At 31.3% G+C, this 20099-nt stretch overlaps 7 protein-coding genes across 7 annotated transcripts; 2 read left to right on the forward strand and 5 right to left on the reverse strand.

The window, feature by feature from the left end:
• Positions 1-160: 160 nt before the first annotated feature.
• On the forward strand, positions 161-2843 carry VTC5 (Vtc5p; the record flags this gene model as incomplete). The annotated part of the gene is made up of 2 exons (XM_046080475.1): positions 161-948; positions 1121-2843. 2 exons carry the CDS (start codon positions 161-163, stop codon positions 2841-2843), a joined length of 2511 nt encoding a protein of 836 aa, XP_045935803.1.
• A 120-nt stretch (positions 2844-2963) lies between these two features.
• On the reverse strand, positions 2964-4067 carry SPT2 (Spt2p; the record flags this gene model as incomplete). Its single annotated transcript, XM_046080476.1, has 1 exon — positions 2964-4067. The coding sequence occupies one exon, from the start codon at positions 4065-4067 to the stop codon at positions 2964-2966; it is 1104 nt and encodes a 367-aa protein (XP_045935804.1).
• A 402-nt stretch (positions 4068-4469) lies between these two features.
• On the reverse strand, positions 4470-7010 carry RAD4 (Rad4p; the record flags this gene model as incomplete). The annotated part of the gene is made up of 1 exon (XM_046080477.1): positions 4470-7010. One exon carries the CDS (start codon positions 7008-7010, stop codon positions 4470-4472), a length of 2541 nt encoding a protein of 846 aa, XP_045935805.1.
• A 345-nt stretch (positions 7011-7355) lies between these two features.
• Positions 7356-8243, reverse strand: ILT1 (Ilt1p; the record flags this gene model as incomplete). Its single annotated transcript, XM_046080478.1, has 1 exon — positions 7356-8243. The coding sequence occupies one exon, from the start codon at positions 8241-8243 to the stop codon at positions 7356-7358; it is 888 nt and encodes a 295-aa protein (XP_045935806.1).
• Positions 8244-8562: 319 nt separating this feature from the next.
• On the reverse strand, positions 8563-9339 carry GCG1 (gamma-glutamylcyclotransferase; the record flags this gene model as incomplete). The annotated part of the gene is made up of 1 exon (XM_046080479.1): positions 8563-9339. The coding sequence occupies one exon, from the start codon at positions 9337-9339 to the stop codon at positions 8563-8565; it is 777 nt and encodes a 258-aa protein (XP_045935807.1).
• Positions 9340-9893: 554 nt separating this feature from the next.
• RLI1 (Fe-S cluster-binding ribosome biosynthesis protein) lies at positions 9894-11717 on the reverse strand (the record flags this gene model as incomplete). Its single annotated transcript, XM_046080480.1, has 1 exon — positions 9894-11717. One exon carries the CDS (start codon positions 11715-11717, stop codon positions 9894-9896), a length of 1824 nt encoding a protein of 607 aa, XP_045935808.1.
• Positions 11718-14665: 2948 nt separating this feature from the next.
• On the forward strand, positions 14666-19339 carry CHD1 (chromatin-remodeling ATPase CHD1; the record flags this gene model as incomplete). Its single annotated transcript, XM_046080481.1, has 1 exon — positions 14666-19339. The coding sequence occupies one exon, from the start codon at positions 14666-14668 to the stop codon at positions 19337-19339; it is 4674 nt and encodes a 1557-aa protein (XP_045935809.1).
• Between the last annotated feature and the right edge of the window lie 760 nt (positions 19340-20099).

The following is a 20099-nucleotide window of genomic DNA, read 5'->3' on the forward strand; positions in this document are numbered from 1 at the left end:
ATCAAGCTATTAGTTCAACCTTCAAATGAAGTTTGGTCAACAAATATTTGATAAAAGTGTTCCCGAATGGAAACACAACAATATAGACTACAATAAATTAAAAAAACTTATTAAAAAAATAACAACCAATGCTCGAATAAGCAACTATCCTAATAGCCTAATGGAAGGGCAAACAATAGATGACGATGAAAATTTAAATAAACTATATCAGGAATTTATACAACAGTTAACAACCGTTTCGATGTTTGTCAGTTTAAAATTAAATGAAATAACAAGTAGGCTATTAAATTGTGAAACCCATTTGAGAAAACTTAAAGCACGTAACATCGCCGATGCTTCTGGTCAAAATGATAGCCTAGAGCCACAGCATCACCACCATGTGTTAATCACTACTTCCTTTTTAAGAAAGATCGACGCTTGTAGTTTATTATTGACAAAAATTTCAAGGTTTTTAATTGTACAGAAAATTGCTCTAAGAAAATTAATTAAAAAGTTTTTAAAATATTATCCAAATCGCTCAATAGCTAAAAAATTCGTTATCAAATTACAGAAATCAGACATCTTAAATAATGGATATGAAGGTTGTTCTATTATAAGTGTCGATTTAGATCCTTACCTTTTAGAAGTTTCTTTAATTATTGATTATATTTATGGCACTACTAGTGATATTAACGCCGTTGATGATAATGGTACCTTATTGTCCGGCAGTAACATCAAAAATAAAAATATCCCAACTTCTGAATGGGAATTTGATAGTTTATTGATAGGGAACTGTACAACTATGCAGAAATTGTTGGTTTCACAGGAGAATATAATGCAATTGAAATTCATTCTATTGAAAGCAGGGTTCTTGCTGGTAGACGATGAATTATTAAACACACAACGGAAATTGCCATTATTACCCGATGATACTGGCATCCATAACGATGACTCTTTGCACAGAACAAAGTCTTTACATAGTTTGAAAATATTAAAATACTAATGTGGCCACTTCTACCTCTACGAACGGCTCTAGAAAAAATAGCGTTATCACAGACTCTCCCAATACTAAATTCGAACTATTAAACAAACCCACAAATTTATCCAATGCCAATAAACCATTGGATATTTTTTTAAAGAGTGATGTCGATTTAAACCCAAATTTTATCCTATCATATCTTAACACTAACAACCGATCATATGGTAATGCCTCCTCTGCTTCAAATGATAAATGTGTTACTGAATGTAATATTGGTGGGTTAAGGAACTTTTTGATAACAAACACCATTCCATATTCCACTTTCAACGCTAATAACAGCACCAGTAATCCTAAGGTTCCTTTGCTTAGAGATAGTAAACTAATAGAATCAAATTCCATATTGCAATTTCCTGTGAATAAAGTTTTATTAGAATGGATCAAATCTAAAAAACTAAATAAAGTCGATCCAAATATCCAATTTAGAAGAACAAGGTTTATTTGTAATAACAGTAAATTGCTTAATATTGATGATACCAATCATGCTCAAAGCTCTCCATTATATCTATGCACTATCGATGATCAAATATCCATATGTTCCCCATTATATTCATCTTCAGATTCTCATTTTTGGGAAAATCAAGCTTTTGTTACCATAAGTAAATTGCCAACTAATAGTGACTGTTATGGTGCCAGTTCAGCTTATGATCCTGTCCTGTTGAATTTCTTGAGCCAACTTATTGATAACAAAATTAATTCCTATCCTATAAAAAAATCATTCTGGAAATTGTGTTATACTAATGATGGTAGAGACTTGTTTCATACTGCGTTAGATGATCATAAAGAAGCTTATTTATATGAAGATGACGAATTAACCAGCGAAGTTTTTTATTCGTTGGGGTTGAAAATGCTTCAAGAGTTAACCCGCAAAATGAGGAAAAATTTGGATAAATCATCTATTTTGGACTCTGTTTCATACGGAAATAAGCCAAACTCCTCCTCTCCTGCTTTTACCACCAATAATAATGATAATAATAATAATAGTAATAGTAATATCAATAATAAAAAAAGGGATAGGCCAACTATTAGGTACTGGAACGAATTTGACGATGAAGAAGATGAAAGTGGCGTTCCCTTCTATTATGATACTAATTATGATGCTGGCAATTATGATGAAAACTCTTATTATTATAACAATGGTTATCATGGCGAACGTCCCCAAGAATTCATTGTCTTTTCCAAGAATTTTATTGATGCAGTATATAAACAGATGTTTAATCAAAATGACTTACCACATCATGGCACACAAGGTCCTAATTACGAGCCTTCATTAGTGTCATCATTTTCTGCTAATACCAATCTGGCCCCTTCTTTGTTCACTAATAACTACGATTCTACATCTATCGATATGAACTTGTCTCCATTACTGCACCAATCTAAAAGTTATAAATCAATTGTTCCATCAGAATTAGATATTGAATCCCAAAAAGTGAACAATAGTACTCAACCATATCGTACAGAAGAAGAAGAAGAAGAAGAAGAAGAAGACACTTTTTCTGTATTTGAATATAAACATGATCAGGTATACACTTTTTTTTATTTAATTTCACTAATTGTTGCATGTCTAACAAGCGGAATTGCACTTGGTGTCATTGTTGCTATTTTTGAAGAAAGTAATAGTATTAGTGTCGGTATTGAAATGGGGACCAGTTTAGTCATTACACTAATTGGTTCAATGCTATGTTCTTTAGGATTTGGTATATTTAGCGTTTTGTTACTATTTAGTAGGTTCAGTAAAGCACCTCTATGGCATTATGTTGCTTGTTTTGTTTTGTTTATTGTAGTTACTTGTGTTGCGTTGTATGGTATTTTAGGATTAATCTTATGATGTACTATTTTATAATTAATGTATAAATTTTTTTTTTTTTTTTTCATTATCATAATATAGGACAAAAACTATATATATATATATATATATATATATATAAACGGATCAAATATATGTTAATCATTTTCTGTAATCAAGAAGTTTTTGTCTCTTTTCTTGCTCATGTCGCTTTAACCATTTTTCCTCCCTTTTATCTTCCAATCTTGCAGCTTTAGCTGATAATTCCTCTTCTTCCAAAATATCTAATCCATCAGCTTCCATATCATCATCGTCGTCATCGTCATCGTCATAATACTGTTCCTTACCAAACGAAGAACCAGGTCTACCATTTCTGTTAAACATAGCCCATATCTCGTTCCTATCATATCCAGGATCATCATCCTCAATAAAATCATCCAAATCATCATCCTCTTCCTCACTATAATAACCTCTGTTTTTGCTTCTTTTCCCCCTTTGTTTGGATTCTAATTTAGATTTTAGCTTATCACTGGGTCTGGCTATAGAATTTTTAGGTAGAGAAACTTTTACTAATTTCTCAGAGTCTTTTTGGCGCCTAGGCACGTGCGTCTTTGATACAACTGGTTCTTTTATAATTTTACGATTATTAGTGGAACTTGTTGGCGTTTTCGTTCTTGGTTTAAAACCTTTAAATGCAACTTTTTTCGATTTGAAACGATTAGTAGGTACTTCGGCGTTGGTGCTATTGCTGGTTGTCGGTCCCTTTTTATCATTCTTAACATTCTCAGCTTGCTTCATTAATTCTTCAAAGGTTAATTTTTTCTCAATTGTTTTATAAGGCTTTAAAGAACTTTTATTCTGATTAGCAGTACGTTCCAATAATGTTTTCTTGAATTTGCTTTCCGATAAAATATTGTTATCATTACTATTATGACCATTTTTTTTCGTCCTCATTGACAATGAAGATTTGGCTCTTGTAGAGGATGATGATCTCTTAACTTTCTTAACAGACGCATCTAAGCCTCTGGCTGCCCGTTCCTTTCTTCGTAGCTCTTTTAGTCTTTTAACAGCAGGATCTTCCTCCCTTATGTATTTTTTGGGTAATAATGAGCTTTGCATATTCAACGGATCAAGTGCCATTTCATTCAGGGCTGTTTTAGATACTGAGTCAAAATTAGAAGATCTCCCAGCGGTAGAAGATTTGACAGTAGTAGCATTTGTATCTTTGGTCTTTTTAATTTGGGTAAGCTTTTTCAGAAAACTCATCAATAAAAGAAATATTTTTTGTTTCCTTTTGTAGTCAGCTCTAGAATATAGATATTTATTTGTTTTTCTTTTAGTACCAAAAATACATCAAAAAATGAGGAAAGCTTACTAACAAAAATTTAATGCATAAAAATATAACACAGTCAAAATTGAGATGAAAAGAAAAAGAAAGAAAAAGAAAGAAAAAAAAAAAAAAAAAAAAAAGCGGATTTGTTTTCTTTTTTTTTTTTTGTACGATTAAAAACATTTAATGTTAATAACAGTTTTCAATGTTCGTCAACTGACATGATAACAATGAGTTTTATTTTTTTTTTTTATTATTTTGTCCTGCAACGAAGCTATGATAAGGGAAAAGGAAAAAGGAAAAAAGAAAAAAATTGCTTCTTAATGACAGCTGGTTTATTATTCATCATTGAGTTCATTTAAAAAGGCAACATATTCATTTAATTCTTGATCACTACTATTCGTATTTGGTGTTACTCTGTCTTCCTCTGTGACATCCATAACACTTTCGTGATCTGACAGATTCTCAGGTATAAACCCGCCAACCATTTCCCCTTCTTCGCTCTCTGCATCTGATATTTGTTTAATATCTTCCTCTGAGTCCTGATCAACAATACCATGGTGTCTGTTCAATCTATTCCTAATTTGGATCTTGCGTAAAAAACTTAACCAGTGATCTAACTCCTCTAGCTGTTTTTCCTCATATTCTTCTCTTTCTTGTGAATAGCTAATACCGTCAATCATTTCACAAACAGCCTCTTTGTAGTCTCGTAACACAACAATACCTGTAATTGAAGGTTTGACTGTTCTGCCCTTTTCAAAGGTAAAACTAGTCACGGCTCCAGCAAATGGAATATTTAAAAATCTTGCAGCTTTCGTAGCCAACCCATGTTCAATTAGGACACAATTTAATGGAATCATAGTTGGTTTATAAACATCTATATTCCCATAAGAGTTAGTTTGAATTTCTCCATTGGAAGAGGCTAATGGTGGAACATACAACTCTGTCTGATCTATAGAATATAATCTTTCATCCTCTATTTCTCTAGTAGTAAAACTTTTTTTATGTACGACTTTGGAATATTTAGCTCCTTTCTTCAAAGTTCTTCCCTCCATAAACCAACCTCTCGGTGACCTTAATTTGAGTAAATCATCCCGCAAATAAACTTTGATGGATTTATTTTTATTTTTCAATCTGAAAAACCCACAATTTGAACATCCAGGTTTCAAAGCTTCGTCTTGTCCAATATTTGTCTCTAAAACAAACTTGGGGTGTCCTTGAAAATCTTGTAAGCTATCTGGAATACCTTCTAAACTTAACTTGTTGTCCAAATATTGCTCTTCGTATTTATCTATTTTGATAGGCGTTCTTCCTGCCAGGTGGTTCAAATATTTGATACTTTTTGTGTACCAAGTCTCAAGTTCAGGAATCCTGGTACATCTTTTTTTAAAAACCTTTGCAAAGAATTGTGTGGTATAACGTGGGGTAATGTCTTTACAACCTAATTTTCTATCAAATCCTATGACATACCTTAACATGTTGTATTTTTGTTGTTTTTTAGTTATCGGTTCTAATTTTGATTTGCCATTGCTATTAAATCTGTGTTGTTCTATAATTTTGAAATTTATTGGATCCACAGTTATCCAAGTCTTGTTAAATTTATTCCATACTTCGCACCAAAATATGGGGAATTTTTCCGATTCATTTAATTCAGCCAAGATATCATCTATTGTGCTCATTTTACTGGCAAAGTTGTTTTTAAACGGAAATTTTATAGTAGAAGAATTATCTATACCAGGTTGGAAGGCAAGTAAATTGTCTTCAAATATTTTTTCATTCTGTTTATCCGTGTTGGTACTGCTATGACTATTTTCTTCTTGTTTACCTTTTTCTTGGGTAGCTGATATTTTTTTTAAATTGGTAAAATCAGGTGGCTGTAATGACATTACTAATCTCGCATTTACACCAACCGCTCTTAACATGGCTACAAATCCTTGTGCACCCAGATCCCTATTCCCCTTTCTAAATTTGGTCAATTTTTGAACAAAATCTGTTTCATTAAATGAAAATCTGCAGTGCTGTATGTCGCAAGCTCCATCCAAACCGAAGGATATTTTGTCCCATGGTCTCATGTACAGTCCATAAGTTTTTATCCTTCCAGTAGTATTACTATCCACTACTTCATAATACTTATCCCATATCTTGATACATTTGGTTAATCCATCCAACAATTTCCTCGTGCTTCTTAGTGGCATTTCTTCATCTTTTTCTGGATGTAATAAATCAAATACAGAATTTGGAATTATGTTATTTAATTTTGTTTGTAATTTTTTATTGTTTAGCCATTTATTTCTTTGATATCCATGCGATAGTAGTGTTAATAGGTGCATTTGATGAAAGCCTAGTCTAAATTGGCGCTCTTCCTTTTGCACTAGGTTTAAATTCCTTTGTTTCTTGGACTTATCCCTTTGATCAACAGGAAATGATTTATCTAATGTTATGTTTATATTATCAACACTAGATTCGCCATTATCGTTAGCGTCTCCTAGTAAAACATCCTCAAAATTATCGGAACCAAAAGATTCATCAGAATCCTCTTCACCACTTGAAACTTGCTCTTCTTTGTCTTTTATATCCACAGTGGTATTGTGAGTTAAATTATTGCGAAAATGAGTTTGATTTGGGTCCTGAGAATCATCATCTGAATTGATAATCACCACTGGAGTATGATTAGAAGTTAAAGTATTTTTATTCTTAATCCTGGTACTTCTTCTTTTGATTAATGGAGCAGTAATAGGCTTAACATTAGGAGTTTTTGATGGTGATTTTTTTGATCTTTTTCTCTTTAAATTGGAAGTTTTTTCACTTTTTTCCTCATTTAGAGCCTCTTTAACCATATCAAAATAATCCTTTGGTAATTTGGAATTGTCAATATTCATATTTCAAAGGGGAAAAAGAAAGATGTAGTATTGTATACTTGTTTTAATTGGTAGTTGATCTACATTTATTTGGTGATCAACTATTACAAATAAAGAATTGTATTTGATATGTGCACCAAATTTTTTTTTTTTTTTTTTTTTTTTTTTTTTTTTTTTTTTTTTTTTTAACTATTGCTGAATTAATGCGATCGCCGAGTACCAAAATGGAATTAAGAAAATATTTAGATATTAATCATTATGATGAGATAAACATACACCTATATATTTAAATGCTTACAGATATAATAGAATTACGTGTTAATTACTATCATTTTATAAAGAATCATTTGGTAGTCTTTATAATTGCTAAATAGTGGATAACTCTATATCGGTTATATTAAATTGTTTTTTTTTTTTATTAAAAGATTCATTTTCATTTTTTTCAAATTCTGTAGGACCAAAGTTAGCACCATGTAAAGCGTGGTCTTCTATTATTTCTTCACAAGTATCATTATCATTAACAAGCTTTCCACTATTCGTACTGATGTTACTATTATCAGACTCCATATCGCAATCCATTTTATTGGCAGCGTTTCCAAACCATTTAAATCGACAACACCATATGAAATGACTAACAAATATTCCCAATTCCAAAGCAGCAACAATAGCATATAAGATTATTCCCATTGTGTCCATGTTCCCCAATATAACACTTACTATACTTAGATATGCACCTAGCGAATCTATTGACAAAAATATGAAATTGATACCAACGACTTCACCTTGTCTTTTGAAAAGTTCAAAATATGGTGGAATCAAGCCTAAAGCCAATAAAACACTGGCTATAATGCCAAAAATTAAATCTGGCCAATGTTTTCCCTTACTGTACAATGGTCTTAACCATAAAACAAATCCAACTTCCATGCCAACATCTACGGATATTAAAAGTAAGCATATAATCAAAATTTTCCATTTAGGTAGTTGGACAGGAGGGTAATATAATGTTTGGATAAAACTTAAAGAGCAAAAAAACATGAACAAATGTGGTTGAACTTGAACTGCCATATTGGCTTTTGAAACCAAAAAATAAATGGAAAATGGAATGCCAGAAACAACCCACAAAAACATCATTAAAGGGGGAAGGCCTGTACAATTTTTTGATCTGTAATTATATATAATTTGTGGAATTAGTTGGACACACCAACACACAGTTCCTAATGTACCACATACCGTAGCACCTTTTTCAGAAATCATGATGTTTGTTTATTTGATTGTACTTTCTTTGATTGTGATTTATTAATAAAAGGTTATTTCTTTTATATTTAGTAAACGTTTGTTCTTTTTTCTTTCTTTTTTCTTTTTTCTTTTTTCTTTTTTCTTTTTTCTTTTTTTTAAAAAAATTCAATTAAAAAAAATCTTATATTCTATGTCATAATAAAAATACCCCGAGGGAAATAATTATAGATGGCTTCCCCTCTCATCCACTACATACAAAAAACTTTTATTAAACGTAAACTATAAAGAATCGTCACACATATTATTAAGCCCCCTTTGTTAATTATATAAAACAAAACTATATCCAACTTGGTTCTGCATATTCATACAGTTCTTTTGTTTTTTTCACCAATTCTTCCAAATACAAGTCTCTACGTTTAATACGCAGTTTGTGTTCAAAATTATTCAAGATTTCGTTAATTGATTTGTATAGTAATATTAAATATTCATAGTTTGTTCCACTGGGACCAACACTGGATGCAATAACTTTGGCAGTATCAGAAATGCTTTCGAGACCAACAAACGATTGGTTTTTTTTAGTACCTATGTAAACTGAGCTAGTTAACACATGGTATTTGTTGCCTGTCTGTGGGTTTTGCTCAATTGGCAATATATTGAGTGCATTCTTTAAATCCATATCATGGGTGGTATTTTCTGATAATGAAGGTAAATGTATTTCTATGCTATGGATAGTATATCCATCTTGTTCTCTAACGTTTAAATATTGATGAACTTCCTGTGCATAATCTGGTGGGATGTAATATGCAACACCGATTATGCTTAAATCTTTTTCACTCAATTTTTTTTTTTTCCCCCTTATTGGATCAGTAGTGTTATTTTCTAAATAGTGCTCAATGTTTTCATTGAATTTTGAATCGCTAATAATATCTTCATATGGAATCAATGTAACTACCCTTCCAGGACTCTCTGGTGTGCCTCTGTGATCTGAAGAAGATTGCCAAAATCTTCGAGCATACCCATATATTATACCGGGCATTCTGTATTTGTAATGTGGTGGTGGCTTGTATATCAAACTTCCATAACCCAATACCCATAATCCTTGAGTAAATGGCATATTTCCAAATCTTGTAATATTTTCTTCTTTATTTTATTTCCCTTGCTTCAATTGGCTTTCAATGAATAGTATATTTTGTATTTGTTTACATCTGGAAATGAGGGATAATAATAGGTTACATTTTATATTATTATAAGATTTAGTAATTTTTTTACCACTAAGAAATTCATACGAATAGAATATAAACAATAACTTTTGTTCGTGGAAAGTGATATGACTTGTTGGAAAGTAAATTATCGGTATAATTTTCCCATTTGGTAGCGAGGATACGATCTTCAGGACTTCGGATAACACACACAAAAAAAAGAAAAAAAAAAATAAAATTAAAAAAAAAGATAGAGAAACTAAATTGATTATTACACAAAAAAAAAAAAAAAAAAACAATGATAAATGAAATAAAAATAAAATAAAAAATACTTCATACTAACTCAATAGTAATATATAAGATTAATATACTTTTTAATAAATAAATAATTTGGGAACCAACCCAAAAAAAAAAAAAAAAAAAAAAGTGATGTTTTGCTCTTCATCCTTCCATTTGCTCCCTAGCATTATCAAACACCAGTACTATCTAAAAAGAAATAGTTACCACTGGCCTTTTGTTCTTGATCCATTTGAGAATCCAATTTATTAATTCTTGGTCTAAAAGAATTTGGATCTCTTCTAAACGTAACATTCAAATTCTTCAAAAATCTATTACAACCAGTCAATAGAGATTCTGGGGTTCTAGCAGTGGCGTTCTTAGATGGTACACCGTCAAAAACAATAACACGGTCAGCTAGATAAGTGGCCATGATAAAATCGTGCTCAACAATAAAAGCAGTCTTTTTATTATGCAAAACAAATCTTCTAATGACTTTTGAACAGATAATACGTTGCTCAGAATCTAAGTATGCAGAAGGTTCGTCGATCAAGTAGATGTCAGCTGGAATACCTAGAGATAAAACAATGGCAACCCTTTGCAATTCACCACCGGATAAGGTCTGTACTTCATTGTCAATAATGTCTTCAATTCTCAATGGTTTAACAACATCCGTCTGAAATTGAGGTGATAAGAAAGAACCCCTTATCTTCTTAAAAAACAATTGTCTAACGGTACCTGGAAACCTTGGTGCAATCTTTTGTGGTTTCATGGAAACGTTAAGTTTAGGAATTTGGGTACCGTCGTCTGCTGATATAGCACCAGCTAATAATTTAATTAAAGTGGTTTTACCAGTACCGTTTTCTCCCATCATGACCAAAATCTCAGAGTCACTAAATTCACCACGTTCCACATTCAAAACAAAGTCCCCCTGTGTTTTTTTCATTTTTGGGTATTCAAACGACCTGGTAGCGTCTATAACCATATCATCAGCAGCATCAACCATTCTAAACTGTAATGATTCAGTTCTAAACCTTAAATTTTCAGAAGGAATATGGCCATCCAAAAAAATATTAATACCTTCTCTAACCGAAGATGGTAAAGTAACCACACCGTAAACAGAGGGAACACCGTATAAAATACACACGAAATCAGATAAATAATCCAAAACACTTAAATCGTGCTCAACACAGATAACATAAGTGGTTGGGTCTAGCAACGCTCTGATGATTAAAGCTGCATTCAAACGCTGTTTTACATCTAAATAGGAAGAAGGTTCATCAAACATATACACATCAGCTTTCTGAACACAAGACAAACCAATAGCAAATCTTTGTAACTCACCACCACTTAATTTTTCAACATCTCTCTTCAAAACATGCTCCAACTGTAGAGTCTTGATAGTAAATTTAACAAAATCGGCATCTTTTTCCATTCTTAATTTTAACAACTCACCAACTTTGGTGATTGGGCCTTTAATGGCACGTGGAATATTATCTACATATTGTGGTTTAATAATGGCCTTGATATCATCTTCTAACATCTTGGTGAAATAGTTTTGTAATTCAGAACCACGGAAATATTTGATGATATCGCTCCATTCTGGTGGGTCATCGTATCTACCCAAGTTTGGCTTTTGTTTACCAGCTAAAATCTTTAAAGCAGTACTTTTACCAATACCATTAGTACCAACCAAACCTAGAACTTGGCCTGGCCTTGGAGTGGGTAATCTATGTAACTTGAAAGAATTGGCAGAATATCTATGGGTAACTTCACTATCTAAATTTGTTGGCAAATTAATGATGGTGATGGCACTCATCGGACATTTTTTGACACAAATACCGCACCCAATACATAGAATTTCGGAAATAAAAGCGATTTTTGAGTTTGGTTGAACTTCAATACATAGTTTACCAGTTTTGACTACTGGACAGGAACGACGACACTCTTGACGACATTTCTTAGGTTTGCATCTGTCACTGTTCACAATTGCAATACGGGTATTCTTGGATGACATTGGTGTGTTTGATACTCTTTAAATCTATGTGATATATTTTTTTTCCTTTCCTTTCGAGTAAAGAATATATGTGTTATAGGTTAATACCGGATAAATGCAAGTGTTTAATGATTTACGAATCAAAACAATATATGATAAAATGGGAAACACTGTACAATTTTGTTGCATAGATGTACAAAAAAAAAAAGAAAAAAAAAAAAAAAAAAAAAAAAGGAAAAGGAAAAGGAAAAATATGTATATTTATATATATATTATATATATTTCTTGGTGAAAATTGTTATATTCATTTGCCTTCCACGCGAGTTCCTAACCAAAATTAAAGTACATTTTGCAATTGGGATTAATCAAAAAAAAAAAAAAAAAAAAAAAAAAAAGAAAAGTTTTTTCACTGAAAAAGTGGAAAAAAGAAAGTTATCATTTTTTATAACTATTTTGTTTTGTGACTATTTTTTAAAACAAATTATAACACCTGTACATCTAGTAAGAATATTTTTTTATTTTTTATTTTGCTATTTTTTTTATTTTTTTTTAATTTATTTTTTTAATTTTACCCTTTTTTGACAAATCGTAATTTCCAAATTTATAATAATAAAAACAAGACAAAAAGCCATACGTCAATAAATTAAAACATAATTTAATAGGTATAATGTACGGATGTTGAATGTGTAAAAATATACCAACAAAAACATCTAATTTTTAAATATCACAAATCTTTTAAATATACAAGCAATTAATTAATAGATCTTTCAAGCTTGTTTTCTTAATCTTCACTTTCTCACGCACATGAAATTTCCAAAATGTGTGTTTCTGATATAAACCAATATAAATAATGCCTTAGGTACCAATATGGGTCAGTTACTAATACATATTGTTTATCAAAGCTTAGCAACAACAACAACAACAATATCAAATGAGTAACGTAAAACGAATATTGTAGAAAACAATAACAGGCCAAGATTGTTGTCACTACTAATGCTGTTAAACTCATGTTCAATACTATTTCATAACTGTACTCAATATGATAAAAATGTTTCATGTGGCGTGTTTATTAATATACAAAGAAGAAAAAAAAAAGCCTAATGAGATATAGCTGCTTCATTTTATAGCACGACAATACACAATGAAATAAAAGAAATTGCAATTACCTTTTTTTTTTTTTTTTTTTTTTTTTTTTTCATCATCAAATATCCACCATCTTTATATGACTATTATCATTCAGGTGAATGAATATATCACTATAATTTGGAACAACTTCTTTTTATCGTATAATGTTACAAAAAAGGTCAATTTTGTCCCTCATTACATTTTTGTTGTACAATTTATAGAGTTTATTTGTAAGTTCTACACAATTTTTTTTTCTTTTACGTGCCTATTAAAATAAACAAAAAGAAGTGATATTTATGGATTGATGCTTACTGTATTTATTTGATGGAACTGGGTCTAGTGATACTCCATTAACAAACTGATTAGAAAAAAAAAAAAATATTATTCACACCTTAATCGATTTATTTCCAATTTTTGTTTTATTATAAGTTTTATTATAATTTCTTGTCTATTATTTGGGGTATTTCGTGTTTTTTATTGTTCTGCTACTAACTTCTTTATAGATAAATGACTTTCGGTAATCAACAGTACATGCATGCCTCATATTCTCTTGATGTTGTTTTCTCATTTTGCTCTGTTATTTTTTCTCTTTTTCACTTTATGTCTATATAGATTTTTTAGATGTTTTTAATTTTAATCTATGCAATTTTTTTTTTTTCTTTTTCTTTTTCTTTTACTTTTTTTTTTTTTTTTTTTTTTTTTTTTCTTTATTTTTATTTCTCATTTTTATTAATTTTTTTTTTTCTTTGGCTTTCTTCTTACAAGTTTTCAAGTATTAAAACTCATTCTCAATTTTCGTGTTTATCCGGTGTTTGTAATATTCCAATCGCCATTTATTTTGTTGGTAAATTATCTTCCATTTAAAATTTGTTAACAAGTACACTTTGGCTTTCACGTTACTCTTGTTTTATTCTCTTTAAAATCTATACCATTATCCATCCATAATCCAAACATAAATTGTAGTATTAATAAGTAATATAAGAATACTAATTAGAATTGACTAAGTATAAGTTCTTATTTACTGTGATTTGGCATAAACAGCTATATATAGCATTATAGAGCTTATATTTGAGCAACATTAAAAACAAGAATTTTTGAAGTAATTTTACTTTATCCATTAATTTTTTTTTTCTCTCTCTTTTTTTTTTTTTGATAACCTGATTTTTCATAAATTTGTTGTCATTAATTTTATCCATTATATTTCCAAAACTTTTATCATTACTTTTATTTTTCTCCCATTATTTTACCTTTAAAGCTCTACTCTGGGAATAACGGACCTTTTAAATTGCCTGCTTATTTTTATTTTATTTTTGTTTTATTTTTAATTTGGTATCACTAGGAAAATATAACATACCATACAAAGTTTTCTCAGTTAATATTAGGAATTAGATAAAATCTGATCAAATCATTACTTTGGTATTTAATTGAAGTACCTATCATCATAGATTTAATCACTTTCTGGAATTTCAACCTAATACAACATAATTAATTAGCTTTAGAGCCATATATTTTATTTTATTTTTCCAATTTGCTGAAAATAATACGAAATTTGTAATTTTAACCTTTTTTTCTTTTTTTTTTCTAAAAATTATTTAAATTCAGTTTTGTAATTGGTTTGCCGTATTAAAAAAGACGCGCAATAAACAATATTATTGAATATAACAAAATACTCAATTCGCGCGATATTACAAGAGAAATTATAACAAAAAAAGAAAGAAAGAAAATAATAATAATAAAAATAATAATAATAAAAATATTCAAACAAGCAAGTGCTTGATTATCAATACGTTCAAATTGAGATACTACATATAAATACAAGGAAGCATAAAAAAATAATAGACAACATGGGTCTCAAAGATATATCCACAGAAGTTCTAGAGAATCCTGAATTATACGGTTTAAGAAGATCATCGAGGGCCTCCAAGCACGTCGTTTCATACAATACTAGCGACGAGGAGGACGACGACGTAGAGGATGATGATGATGATGATGTTATAAGTGTAGCAAACAGAAAAAGAAGAAGCACACGTGGGAATACTAGTAAAAGAAAAAATGATGATCTTAGTGACTACGATGATGCATATGAAAATGACGATGAAGATAATAATGAAGATAGCATGGACGATTTTGTAGTGGATGACAATTTTGATGAAGGTTATAGTATGTCATCGAAGCGAAAGAGGAGAAAGACCACAAGAGCCACTTCAACTCGTAATAAGACAAATAATTATAACAGGACCAAATTTGGAAGTAGAAATAGACTTGCTAGCAATCGCTCAAAGAAACAAAAAAGTCAACATAACAGTGATGAGGATGAGAATGATAGTGAAAGCTTGAAACATGTTCCGACCAGATTTTCTACAAGAACACGCAAGACTAATGTGAATTATAGAATTGATGACGATGATGAAATCGAAGAAGAATGGCTAGAAAGTGATTACGAAGACAGCTATTACTATAACGGCACCAATGGTAGTAATACTCAGGGCAAAAAAAGTACCGAAGATGGTCCAAGCATTGATATAGTTGTCCGTCACAAATTAAAGGACAACGTGTCGGAACCTACAACTGAACCGGATATTTCAGCATGCAAAAAATGCTATGATTTCTTAATTAAGTGGAAAGATAAATCTCACTTGCACAATAGTTGGGAGAATAGCGAGACTTTGGAAAGTTTGAAAGGAGCTAAGAAGGTGGATAACTACATTAAACAATTTATAATATTGGACTATCAGTTCAGACATGATCCATATACCACAAAAGAAGATTTAGAAATTATGGATTTGGAAAATGAACGAAGGATAGACGAATTTGATCAATTCAAATGTTCAGAGAGAATTATTGACAGTGCCAGGGTTGAAGATGACTATGGTACCGAAAATTTGGAATATTTGGTTAAATGGCGCCGTTTAAATTATGACGAAGCTACTTGGGAATCTGCGACGGAGATTGCGGAAATTAGTCCAGAAGAAGTGAAACAGTTTCAGCAGAGATTGCAGTCCAAGATTTTGCCACAATATTCCAGTAATTTTAACAGCAGCAGACCAAGGTTTGAGAAATTAAATGTTCAACCTAAATTTATCAAAGGTGGCGAGTTAAGAGATTTTCAATTGACTGGTGTTAATTGGATGGCGTTTTTATGGTCCAAGAATGAAAATGGTATTTTGGCTGATGAAATGGGACTTGGAAAAACTGTGCAGACCGTTTGTTTCATATCATGGCTAATCTATGCCAGAAGACAAAATGGACCTCATCTAATCGTGGTTCCATTATCGACGTTACCTGCATGGCAAGAAACTTTTGAGAAATGGGCGCCTGATTTGAACTGTATTTATTATATGGGTAATAACAAATCCAGAGAAACCATTAGAGATTATGAGTTTTACACTAACCGAGAGGCTAAGGGCAAGAAACACATTAAATTTAATGTTTTGGTCACAACTTATGAATATATTTTGAAGGACAGATCATCTTTAGGATTGATCAAATGGCAGTATTTGGCGGTTGATGAAGCACATCGATTGAAAAATAGTGAAAGTTCCTTGTACGAAGCATTAAATAGTTTCAAAGTGAATAATAAATTGCTAATTACTGGGACACCGTTGCAGAACAACATTAAGGAGTTAAATGCATTAGTGAATTTTTTGATGCCAGGTAAATTTAATATTGATTTAGAAATTGATTTTGAAAAGCAAGATAGAGAACAAGAAGAATACATTCATGATTTACAGAAGCAAATCCAGCCCTTTATATTGAGGAGGTTGAAAAAAGACGTTGAAAAATCACTACCTTCCAAAACTGAGCGTATTTTAAGAGTAGAGCTATCTGATTTGCAAACTGATTATTACAAGAATATTTTAACCAAAAATTATGCAGCATTGCAGCAAGGAGGTAAAGGCGGCCATTTTTCATTACTAAACATTATGAACGAGTTGAAAAAGACATCCAATCACCCATACTTGTTTGATAATGCTGAAGATTTGGTCCTAACAAAATTTGGGGAGGGTAAAAAGACCCGAGAAAATATTTTGCGTGGGTTGATTATGAGCAGTGGTAAGATGGTTCTTTTGGATAAATTATTAACTAGACTGAAAAAAGATGGACATCGGGTTTTAGTATTTTCGCAGATGGTTAGAATGCTAGACATACTTGGAGATTATTTGAGTATTAAGGGTATAAATTTCCAACGATTAGATGGTACTGTTCCCTCTCAACAACGTCGGATTGCTATTGATCATTTTAACGCACCTGATTCCAACGATTTTGTGTTTTTATTAAGCACAAGGGCTGGTGGATTGGGTATTAATTTAATGACTGCTGATACTGTTATTATTTTTGATTCTGACTGGAATCCTCAGGCAGATTTGCAGGCTATGGCTAGGGCGCATCGTATTGGACAAAAGAATCATGTTATGGTTTACAGGTTTGTTTCTAAGGACACTGTGGAGGAGGAAGTTTTAGAAAGGGCCAGAAAGAAAATGATTTTAGAATATGCTATTATATCTTTGGGTATTACTGATCAGCATTCCGGCAAAAGCGGCAGCGGGATTAGTAAGAACAACAAAAATGAACCGAGTGCTGGTGAATTGAGTGAAATTTTAAAATTTGGAGCTGGAAATATGTTTAAAGCCAACGAAAATCAAAAGAAATTGGAAGATTTGAATTTGGATGAAGTGTTGAATCATGCGGAAGATCATGTTACTACTCCTGACTTGGGTGAGTCACACTTGGGTGGTGAAGAGTTTTTGAAACAATTTGAAGTCACAGATTATAAAGCTGATGTTGATTGGGATGATATTATTCCCGAAGAAGAATTGAAAAAATTAAAAGATGAGGAAAAAAGAAGAAATGATGAGCTTTATGTCAAAGAGCAGATGGATATGGCTCAAAGAAGAAGTGCTGCCTTGAACAAAATAAAAAATTCGGTTAACGGATATGGGAATGGCAATGATGCTGATGCCGATGGCACAGATAACGATACAAGCAGTATTAGTGGGCGTAGACGTCGCAGAATGGATAGTATGAATGTGCTTGGAGAAAGAGAAGTTAGAGCATTGTACAAGGCCATTCTTAAATATGGGATTTTGGACAAGGAGAGAATAGATGATTTGATCAGCGATGGTTCATTGCCAGAAAAAAAGGTTTCCAAGTATGAAGAGGTTTATGAAGAATTTATAGATGTTGCAAAAGAAGAACTGGCCAGTGAAGAAAAAAGAAGGAAAAATGTTATTAAGAAATTGGAGGAAGATGTGGTTATTTATAATGAAAAATTGAAAGCTGGTAAAGATGTTAGCAAGTTGGGGAACCCGGTTACCAAATTAAGTAGTAAAAGAAAGGAGAAAAAGGCCATTTTGTTTGAATTTTATGGTTGTAAAGGATTTAATGCAGAGACTGTATTGAAAAGGCCACAGGAAATGTTATTTTTGCATGATTTTTTAGCTAAATATTATTTGCAAGATCCGTTGAAATTTAGATTTATCAAAAGATTCCCTAAACAAGTTACTACTTGGAATTGCACCTGGACTGATGTTGATGATGCTAGGTTATTAGTTGGGGTTGATAAATATGGTTATGGATCCTGGTCACGGATTAGAGACGATCCATTTTTAGGTTTGACACAAAAATTCTTTTTAAATGAATCCAGTACAACACCAAACAGTTCCAAGAGTAATAGTAACACTAGTAATAACAACAGCAACAAAGAAAATGCCACGTTTTCAGGTGTTGTGAGTGGGACTTCAAAACCTGAGTTTAACTTCCCCAAGGGACCTAGGGCTGATATAGAGAAAAAAGAAACAACGCCTTTATCTGTTAGTAGTAGTGATAGTAACGCAGTGCAAATAGAACAAAATTTGCAATCACCAATGGATAACACACATAAACCCAATAGCATTAATGGTAACACTAAAAAGGTTCCTACTGGCGTTCATTTAAATAGAAGAATAGATTATTTGTTTACTGTACTAAGGGAAGAAGCAAGTGCTTTAGATCCAAAACTAGCTAATACTATTGGGGATCATGGCAATGGTTCTGGTACTAAAAATGTTGGACAAACTGGGAATGGCGCAATATCATTGTCTTCTTTAAGTAGTAACGGTAATACATCATTGAATGGGGTTACAAAAAATAAAAAGAAAATACCGATGAATACGGCTGTTACTGCTACGAGCAACAATGTTTCTAACGTTACTTTGAACAAAAATGCAAAGAAAAGGGGCAAAAGTTTGCATAGTAACTCGAAGGATCTACCAGATAAGATTTCACTAACCATGAGTTTTGTAAGACCATCTTTACTCAGATTACAAAAGGGTGGAAAGGGTTTAGATCGCAAAGAGTGGGCTCATGTTTTAAAAAAAGAGTTGTTAACAGTTGGAGACCATATCAAAGCAAATAGCAATGGCAATGAAGAATATAAGAGATGCTTGTGGAATTACGCAACCAAGTTTTGGCCTGCTTCTGTAAAAAGTCAACAATTGTTTGGAATGTATCAAAAGATCAAAGCAGCAGAATCCAAATAGTATTAATAGAGAGATTATGTATGAGCGTGGTATATATATATATATATATATATTTTTTTTTGTGTAATGTTCCACAAAGGGATAGACAGACAGAAACCTGTGCATTAGTTGATGTTGTAATATATAACATTTCCCCTTTTTTTTTTTTTTTTTTTTTTTTTTTTTTTCTTTTTATTTATTTTTCTTTTTATTTATTTTTCTTGCAAAAATGAACAATTTTTATGATAAATCCACATGGTCACGTTTTTTTTTATGCGTTTTGACGGCTTGGATGGATTACACGAGGAAAGTGGCAAAAGTTGCCTCTGTGACTTTTATCAGGGGGTGGTGAGCAATGGAAATGCGGTAGGCAAGCGGCGAGTAAACAACAGACAGAAAACAAAAGAGAAAAAAAAAAAGGAGAGAGAGAGTTTTTTTTTTTTTTTTTCTTTTCTTTTCTTTTCTTTTCGCTTTTTATTCTCAAAAAATTTTTTTTTTAGAGAGAAGAAAAAGAAAAAGCAACTTTTGTTCTTTGGGTGGATTTCGATGGCTTGTTGCATTCATATTTAGCTAAAATATTTCAACTTAGCTTTTTAACCATTACTTATAAACAAATAACTTCTTCTATTTACCACACATCTTTTCTCTCTTTTTCCTTTTTGATTATAACTTTTTGGTTATAACTAAGAAAAAAAGCAAAAGAAAAAAAAAAAAAAAAAAAAATTAAAAAATTTAAAAATAAAAAGAAAAAGAACTAACCTTCTAATAGTATTTTTATAAT

This window comes from Saccharomycodes ludwigii, chromosome II (genome assembly GCF_020623625.1).
Source record: "Saccharomycodes ludwigii strain NBRC 1722 chromosome II, whole genome shotgun sequence".
Lineage (NCBI taxonomy): Eukaryota > Fungi > Ascomycota > Saccharomycetes > Saccharomycodales > Saccharomycodaceae > Saccharomycodes > Saccharomycodes ludwigii.